Source organism: Rhagoletis zephyria, unplaced genomic scaffold (assembly GCF_001687245.7).
Source record: "Rhagoletis zephyria isolate East Lansing unplaced genomic scaffold, Rhagoletis_zephyria_1.1 Rzeph_scaffold_01089, whole genome shotgun sequence".
Classification (NCBI taxonomy): Eukaryota; Metazoa; Arthropoda; class Insecta; order Diptera; family Tephritidae; genus Rhagoletis; species Rhagoletis zephyria.
The window spans coordinates 33,430-42,677 of record NW_016158173.1 but is presented as its reverse complement, the minus strand read 5'-3'; the positions used below and the strand labels follow the sequence as shown (position 1 = coordinate 42,677).

General features: G+C 35.1%; 1 protein-coding gene across 1 annotated transcript in view; it reads right to left on the bottom strand.

The window, feature by feature from the left end:
* Positions 1-382: 382 nt before the first annotated feature.
* Positions 383-9,248, bottom strand: part of LOC108362753 (mucin-19-like) — a 31,227-nt gene continuing 22,361 nt past the window's right edge. The window contains exon 3 of the mRNA XM_017615875.1: positions 383-571. Coding sequence (XP_017471364.1) covers positions 383-571 — 189 coding nt within the window. The remainder of the gene's footprint in view (positions 572-9,248) is intronic.

The following is a 9,248-nucleotide window of genomic DNA, read 5'->3' as shown; positions in this document are numbered from 1 at the left end:
GTTTTAGGAGTAGGGTTTTTTTTTTTGGATCCATGTGGTATCACAATGGGCCCTGATCGGGCCTAAGTGTGCTGGCGCCCTCTGGGCCTAGCAGCCACTTCAACCTAACCTTACCTAAGGTAACTATATGAATGTTACATTTTTACTATTGAAATATATGTTTTCAGTTCTTTGGGAATAAAGTTTTAAGATGTGGGTAATTGGGGGATTTTTCGCCGATTTTCGTAGGTAATTTAGTAGAGAATGACTGGCATCACTGATTCAAGTACGACAGCTAATAAGGTGCATGCCCGCCGAATGGAATTCAAGTGTGCTCTGCCAAATCCACAAGAAAGGCGACCCTGCCATATGCGCCAACTACCGTCAACAAACTGATTGGACCTTACCAGTGTGGCTTCAGGTCTGCCAAATCCAACATTGATCTCGTATTCGCAATACACCAAACTTGGAAAATACCCGTGAGAATAGGATCGACACATGCCTTCTGTTTGTCGAATTTAAAGCCGCCTTCAACAGCACGAAAAGAAGTTGTTTTTATTTCGTGATGTCTGAATTTCATATACCCGCGAAACTAATATGACTGTGTAAAATAACATTGAGCAATACCACAATCTCCATGAGTATTGAGAAGGGCCTCTCTGGGCCGTTTGATACCACACGAGGTTTCAGACAAGGTGAATCCCTTTCATGTGATTTCTTCAATCTGATTTTGGAGAATATAATAAGAGTCGCAGAACTGAACCGCTCAGGCACGATGCTTTACAAGAGCCTACAGTTGCTGGCGTATACAAGGCATACGCGTCTTGGCACCCACGTAACTGTTGACAGCTACAAGTTTGAAAAAGCAGACGACTTCGTTTATTTGGGAACCAGCATCAACACCAATAATAATGTCAGCCTTGAAATCCAACGGAGAATCACTTTTGCCAACAAGTGCCACCTTGGACTGAGTCGGCAATTGACCTGTAGGGGTGTATGGCGCGGAGGCATGGACAATGAAAACATCTGATGAAGCTCCTCTTGGAGTTTTCGAGAGAAGGATTTTGCGGAAAATTTACGGGTATTTGAGCTGTATGAGCTTTACTATGATATAGGCATAGTGCTGGCTAGGTCTTGTCGTCCGAATGGACAGAAAGGCTCCAGCTCTTAAAGTATTCAACGCGGCTCGCTATGGTGGAAGAGGAAGTCCCCACTGCTATAAAAGGACCAAGTGGAGAAGGACTTGGCGTACTGTTTTGGACTCGGCCAAAATCGCTTTGGCGGTTATAGCGCCAAATAGGAATAAGAAGAAAAACTTTGTGCGTCCCAGATGCATTTGCTCAAGCGAGGAATGGTCCAGACACGTCAGCAATGTATGTCTTGTCCGGCAAAAGATTCAGTAGGTTATTTTTATGTAACCTGTGGACTTTAGCTTTCACAAAATGGGCAAGATATGGGAACAATGGGCCGTATGAATAAAAACTAAGCAATTGCTTTTTCTTAAAATTGCATACCTTTTCCTTCAATTTTGTTTGAATACATTGAGTAAAAGATCTGAAATTTTAAGAAAAAGCAATTGCTTATTTTTATTCATACGGCCCATTGTACTTTCTCTCAAAACTAAACCGTTTGTGTAAATCCTTTTTGGGTACTCGCACTGTTTTAGAGTTAGACGTTTCTCAAGTCCCGCTTCTATACTTTTTTTATCTTTGCTTCTTCCAGCATTGCAGAATTGATGATTTCGTCGTCATTTTGACATTTTTTTTAGCTCAATGGCGTTTTGACGATTTTCCCGCAGTAATGAAGATTTTTTATTTTAGTTTTCCCACTAAATTACATATGTATGTATGTAAAAAAATTTCTACAGGAAAACGTTATCCAAAATACAACCATGCATTTATCTAGTTTTGTTCTGCTACCGTGCTTTTCTTCTTCTTCTTCTTTTTTGGCGCTGTAACCGCCTAAGCGATTTTGGCCGAGTTCAGCAAAGCACGCCAGTCGTTTCTCCTCTGTGCCAACTGACGCCAATTGGAAACGCCAAGTGAAGCCAAGTCCTTCTCCACCTGATCTTTCCATCGCAGTGGGGGTCTCCCTCTTCCTCTGCTACCACCAGCGGGTTCCGAGTTGAATACTTTCAGAGCTGGAGCGTCGGTGTCCATTCGAACGACATGACCAAGCCAGCGGAGCCGCTGTATTTTAATTCGCTGCACTATGTCCATATCGTTGTAAAGCTCATACAGCTCATCGTTCCATCGTCTGCGGTACTCGCCGTCGCCAACGCGTAAAGGACCGTAAATCTTCCGCAAAATCTTTCTCTCAAACACCCCAAGAGCCGCCTCATCGGATGTGCACGTGCTTTTAGTTATATTAAATTTGTTCTAGAATTGTAACCAAACCAAACCAAATTTGCACTGCTGACACTGTTTTTAAAGAGGCAAAAAAGTAGGAGGGGGATTTTTTTCAGTCAAAATTATCTATCAGTTAATAACTGCTAATGTTACACTAAGGGTCGTCACATCAATTTTGGTAGTTTTGGTAAATTTCTGGTTGAGACTCGGTAATTTTATCAGCAGTGAACGTCCTTTTCAGTTTTATTTTGTTAGTCTGGTAAACTATGTTTATCAACAGTGGATTCGTAGCTTTTTTCCTAAAAAAACTAAATTGTAACAGAAAATTTAAGGAATTTTACTTACTCATATGCGTTATGCCTTTCGGCAATGAGCGTATTTAAAATTGCATAAATATCGAACAGCTGATTGCAGTTTACCAACTACCAGAAAAATTATCAAGCTTCCTTCACGATAATTCGGTAACCGGTACATCGACAATAAAATAATTTTACACAAACAAAATACATTGGGAAAAATTACCGAACACCGAGTACCAAGCTCGGATCAAAATCTTCAAAAACTTCAAGCCAGTGGAGTTCAACTATTTAAAAGCAGTTGTGTTTTAAATTGTAATTTTATATTTTCGTTAACAATTGCAAATCCCCTTTTATTAACCCATATGCAATGTGGGTTCCATTTGGTTTTGTAATGTGAGGCCATATTTATTGGGCCGTAAGCATAAAACCTAGGCAAATGTTTTTTCTTAAAAATTCAGACGTTTTACTCAATTTGTTCAAATAAATTTAAGTTAAAGGAAGGTAATTTTAAGAAAACACAATTGCTTAGTTTTTGTGCATACGTATGTAATTCCTTTTATTTTTTATTAATACTATAAACAAAAATTTGACGATTTTTTGGCCGAAATTACGATTTTTTAGGGTAAAGTGTCGATTTTCCAGCGAACGCTTTCGGCAACGCTGGCTTCTGCTTTAATTTTGACTAATTCTTATAACAGTTGATTTGTTTATTTTAAACTCGTCACAAATCACTTTAACTGAAACACTAGTTTTTAGTTTTTCCAGAATACTGGTAAGTCAGAGAAAGGCAAAGAATTCAAAATTTGAGTGTGTGGTATGCATAAAAAAAGAATGTTGTAGGTATTGAGGTTAAATTGTTTTGAAGTTACACTTATGCACAATGTTTTGTTTTACAGACTTGAATTAATTAAGGAATTGCACGTACTGACGGTTGCGGTTACCGTGTACGCACTGTAAATATTTTTCATCGGAGAAACAGAAATTAAGTTCCGATCAATTATAAGGCTCAGCCTATGAAAAACGCGTTTTTAGACCTTGATTTGAGAGGAATACCGCCTAATTTTAAGTATGCATATTTTTTTGTGCTTCACTAGATGTATAACTTTAGCAATCACACAGTGTTGTTATCCCGAAGAAATCCTTGACGGCGGAACCGGGAGGGGAACGGTACATGACGGTAGGATTTTTAGTTTGGGTTAAAGTCTCACACTGACGGGGTTAATCTTTCGAAGCTTCCTCCTCATAAAAAAAGTTTGCTATTAAAATGGGCGAATAGTTTTAAATATATCAACTTTTGTGAACTTCTATTTATATGTATTTGTACAACATACCTCTATTGGTTACAATAAGTTTAAGCTATAATAAACAATTTTTTAGTAAGTAATAGTTATTGGTTTTGAAAAAAAAATTATATAATAGTGCTGCCGCCGTCACGTCAATTGAAGTTTTTCACTTTACTTTGGAAGCCTTCATTTCACTTTCTCCAAATTAATTTTATCTCCAAAGTAACAAATTTTATTTACAATAAATGATATAAATATTTAACCAAAATCAACTATCTTCAATACACTGCATGTTAAGTTGTAAGTATGGCAACTTAACTTTTTGCAAAAATCTACCAACAAGACGCCTTATAAAATTTTGATCCATGATAGACATTTTCATTTTCACATGCATAGTTGAAAAGCGCATAGAAATGAATGGATGGATGAAGTTTCATAATTATTTAGTAAATATTTGAAGAAAATAAATATTCTAATTTAGTTTTCGCACATCCTAAATTTTACAGGAAAAAGGCCGCATCGAGATCTAGGAAAAGTGAATCTGGTGATGAAGTTATTGCGGCGAATCGATAATCGATTAATTATATTTGGGTTTTTACATAAACAATACACTGTAACTTTTGAATATTTATCCACAAGTTTTGATTCATTGACATCTAAAAGAAATTGTAGAACAAAGTTTGCACAGGGACACATTAAATTTAAAATTAATAAAGGTTAAAGATTAAATATTACTTTAATTGTGATCAAAAAATAATCGACTACCAATCTGTAGATAAATAAAGCAAATCGGTAGCACCACACCCCTAATTGTGCTTGAAAGTCGTCAATTCAATAATCACTTCACTTTTCCTCCCAAGTCACTCTGAAACACTGCACTTTTGATTTGTTTTTTCTTCGCTCGAAAAGTTGCAAACGGCAGCACTGTTTGCAGCTGCCAAAAGGTCACGCTGCAGAAAATAAAGGTGGCGCCGTTCGCGGACCGCTAAGTGTTGCAAGCAAGTTTACCAAAAATTTAACAAACTCATGGCACAGTGACAATCATACGCGACAACAAAATATGTGGAAGCACCTTCAATCATGCCAGAAGAAATCTACCGTCGTGCGAGAAACATTGATTTTCATTAATTTGAATCGGCATCCTTACAATAAAATTGTGTATGCATAGTAAAATAATAATAATAGATTGGCGCTTACACATATGCTAGTGTTTTGCCGAGCTTCTCCTCCAACTTGTGGCGTGCGACAAAGCGGAGGGATCTAGAGTTTTACGACTTCGAACGACGATTATATTTTTATGATAAGCTGTTTTTCATGGCAGAAGTACACTCGGAGGTTTGCCATTGCCTGCCGAGGAACGACCGCTGTTAAGAAAAAACTTTTTTTTTCTAAATTTTTTTGCGATGTTGCTTTGACTAGGGCTTGAACCCAGGTGCTACGGAGTGGAAGCGCGCACTGCTTACCACTACACCACAGCGGCCGACATATAAAGTCCATTAAATACACCAATACAAATTTGGTGCCTTTTCAGATTCAAAACCTGGCAATACTGCCTTTTGTTCGATTCTTCCTCTTTTTCTTTTCGAGTTCGTCTTGCTCTCTCATTCTGGTATTTTATGACGTAAGTCGGGTTGCTCTCAGCTCGATTGGCGCAATCTTGTATTCTATCATTCTTGCTAAAAGGTAGTAGCAAATCTACTCTCTGTATACATGTAGTACTATGGGTACCCGCGTATTTAATTTTATTTCTTGTTTTTCATTCACATTTCAAGTTTGAAACATCCTACCCTACACAAACTATATATCTTTAAATTTTAGAAGTTAATACCAATCTATTAACTCCAAATTTTAATATCTACAATTAACGGTACCTGGTTACGAGGCCAAGTCTTTTATTTTTCACAAAAAGGTATTTGGCTTGTTAACGTCTGACGGAAAAAATAAATGTCAAATTTTAACTGTATTTTTTTTTTCAAATAACTGAACGGTCGAAAAATAACTTCTTTTTTTTGAAACTTTTATTATAAAAGTGATAATTAGTTGAGTCCCTGCATTAAATTGTAGTAAGTTAAACTGCAAATTTTAAAACGCCATGCACTTAAAGATATAAATATTTTTTTTTTTTATATTCCGCTTTTTGTTTATTTTATTAGGAATTCTCGTAAACTACTCAAGATATTTGTATGAAATTTGGTACACTTATAGAAAAATGTGTGTACTATATACCATAGGTTCTTAAACTTTTAAGACGATGGAACCCTTACTAAAACCCATTAATTTTATGGAACCCCACATCAAATTACTAAAAATTAAAGGCATTGCAATTTATATGTGAATAAAAACTTTTACTAGAAATAGTAAATATTTACTCTTAATACTAACCCAAAAGTTGTGTACATATAACACTTTGGCTACAGCGGCCAACAACACATACCAGTTAGAAAAAATAGCAAGCTGGCAAGCGCAAGCTCAACGCTCTTATGTAGGTATGACACTCAGTACGGCAATCACACTACCCAATAAACACCAAAAAAATATTTCTCCAACTTTGGAGAAATTCATAGTTCTCAAGTTGATATCCAACATCATTCTCCAACTCATCTCTAACCCACGCGCAGATACGTAAAAAGTGATAGAGATACGAATTTTTAATTATCAAGTGAAAGACTAACAGCCCGATTCTGTGCACTTGATAAATTGAAAATCTTTATAATTTGTCAATTTTTTATTATTTATCAAGAATTGGTATTCTAGCACAGAAACCAAAAGCTCTTTTCTTTATAAATTATCAAGATGGAAAATGCTATTGACAAATTGAAATTTCATATGAAATGTATAAATTTTGTATATTAATAAATTTGTTTCTAGCAATTAAATACTCCATGTGTTGGCATTTGAACCTGCGATACACGGAATTATAGTCGACATCTCTACCTACTCGGCTACGGCAGTCAAAAGCTTTTTTGCTTTTAAAATCATATTTTTCATATGTGACAATGAAATCAGCTCCACTCATGTGGAAATCAGTTCCACTAATGTGGAAATCGTAGAGCTTTTTGTTTTATTAATATTGACACAGAATGCGAAGGAAGCTTTTTCTTGATAAAAATCTTGATAAAATTTCTTTACAAAAAATTTATCAAGAAAACACAGAATTGGGCGGTAAAGCTATATAAAGGGGAAAACTACCAACGAAAAGTAAATAATCTTCAAAGTATCCTCAAATATTCTTGAAAGAAAATAAAACGCGAAGTGAATCAAGTGGCAAAATTACTGTCGGACTGTATACTGTGAAGTGAATTATTGTAATACGATATTGATTAACTACATAATACAAAAGGAGTAATAAAATGAAAAATTAATATTTAAATTCATCTATATATGTCGTTTCAATCAAAAAGCTATAAGGTATTTTACCATTTGAATTTCAGTATTTCAATGATATGTTTGAGACCAATTGGAGAATTACATTGGAGTTCAAGTTGAGAACTAGCATTTTCTCAACTTGAGAAACAGTCCTTTTTTCATACAAAGAAAAATGCCCTTTTTGTTGAGAACGCTATGATCCTCCACTTGAGGTACTGTTGAGAAACAACATTGGAGATTTGAGAAATACCTTAGTTCTCAACTTAACCTCAAGTTGAGCTCAAACCTAAAGGTTTATTGGGTAACTACGAGTACATATGTATACTTGAAAGTAGATAATTGCATGTCGGCCAAGCTGTTTATAGAACTTTTCTTTCTGTGTACAACTCAAAACGACCGCTGTGCTTATTCATACCAAAATTAATTTCGCGGAACCCCAGAGACTTTTCTACGGAACCCTTGGGTTCTGCTATATACTACTTGTATATTTGTGCTATAAGTGTTAAACAATAAGATTTTGTAATAATTTTTCAAAACAATTGCAATTTTTTCGCGTTCTTCACGATGTAAATTAATAAAGCTGGCGGCAGATTACGCGGAAAACGTTACCCTTTAATCTTTAAAAATAATTTTGTTCATCCACTCCGCTCCGAAGATATCGAATTTTTTGTTAGTCTGTGTATCGCCCTTATGTGCGGCATACCCACTCAACTCGTAGGGCCCTTTGCACTTGGTCTTTCCGCGCATGACTCTTGGTTCCAACACATAATAACGCTCGAAATCACCACACAAAATGATTGACAGTTTAAGGTGCATTATCACTCGGATTTTTATTGTATACATTTATCATTACATGGAAACATAAAAAAATATAGCTTAGCAATGTAATTGATGTATACATACTAGAGTGGCCTTTATGTTGTATGAAAAATTTTAAATGCATGAATCCAAAAGTTTTCGCACAGAAGGTTGGAAGTGAGGTTGGGGATATAAATAATATGTAATTGGTTTAAAAGCTTTCAGGTGGCTGCTAGGGGTTCCGGGTTGAACTTTTTCGACCAAAAATGTCGAAATTACACCAATTCCTTTGATTTTGCATTTCATTTTTACAATTATAAGCTTTTATTTAACTTGGTCATCCCGCGGAAATCGCGGAAATTTCCAATCGATTTTAAACTAACTTCCCGACAAGTTAGAGACTTGAAATTTTCAGCATAGTTCCAATCACGATGACAATGCAATGTAATATATAAATGAATTCCCCATATAGTCCAGGGGTCTTGATTCAAAGGCGGTCAAAAAATAGTAAGATTTATGGCTAACAGAGCGTAATTTGCCAAAGAACGTAAAACTAAATATATGCCATGCCGGAAATGCAAAATTTTGTACATAAAATAAAATAACACTTTTTAATATACATCGTTTTTATAAATGGACTAAAAATTATAAAATAAAATTATGTAAAAAAAATATTTTTTAAAAACAAGCTTTTATTTAACCTGTACAATCAAAGGAATAAAATGAAGTAGTGTAACAAAAGATTCTTTAGCAAGAAAATTTTGTCAAAACTGCACTAAAATGAATAAAATAAAATAAGTTAAGGTCTCGTTAAAGTTACTAAAAGCCATTTAGTGAAAGGAGTTATTCAAACTCTAATGAAAATTACTAACAATTTGTACTAATTTACTTCGTTTTTTAAAAAGCTTGTCGGCGAATTCAGCATACATGCATAATTTGTTAGGTATGTATATGTATGTATGCAGATATGTATGTAAATGCCGTTTTGCGATTCGCGCGACAAGCTTTTTTAAAAACGAAGTAAATTAGTACTAATGGTTAGTAATTTTCATTGGAGTTTGAATAACTCCTTTCACTAAATGGCTTTTAGTAACTTTAACGAGACCTTAACTTATTTTATTTTATTCATTTTAGTGCAGTTTTGACAAAATTTTCTTGCTAAAAAATCTTTTGTT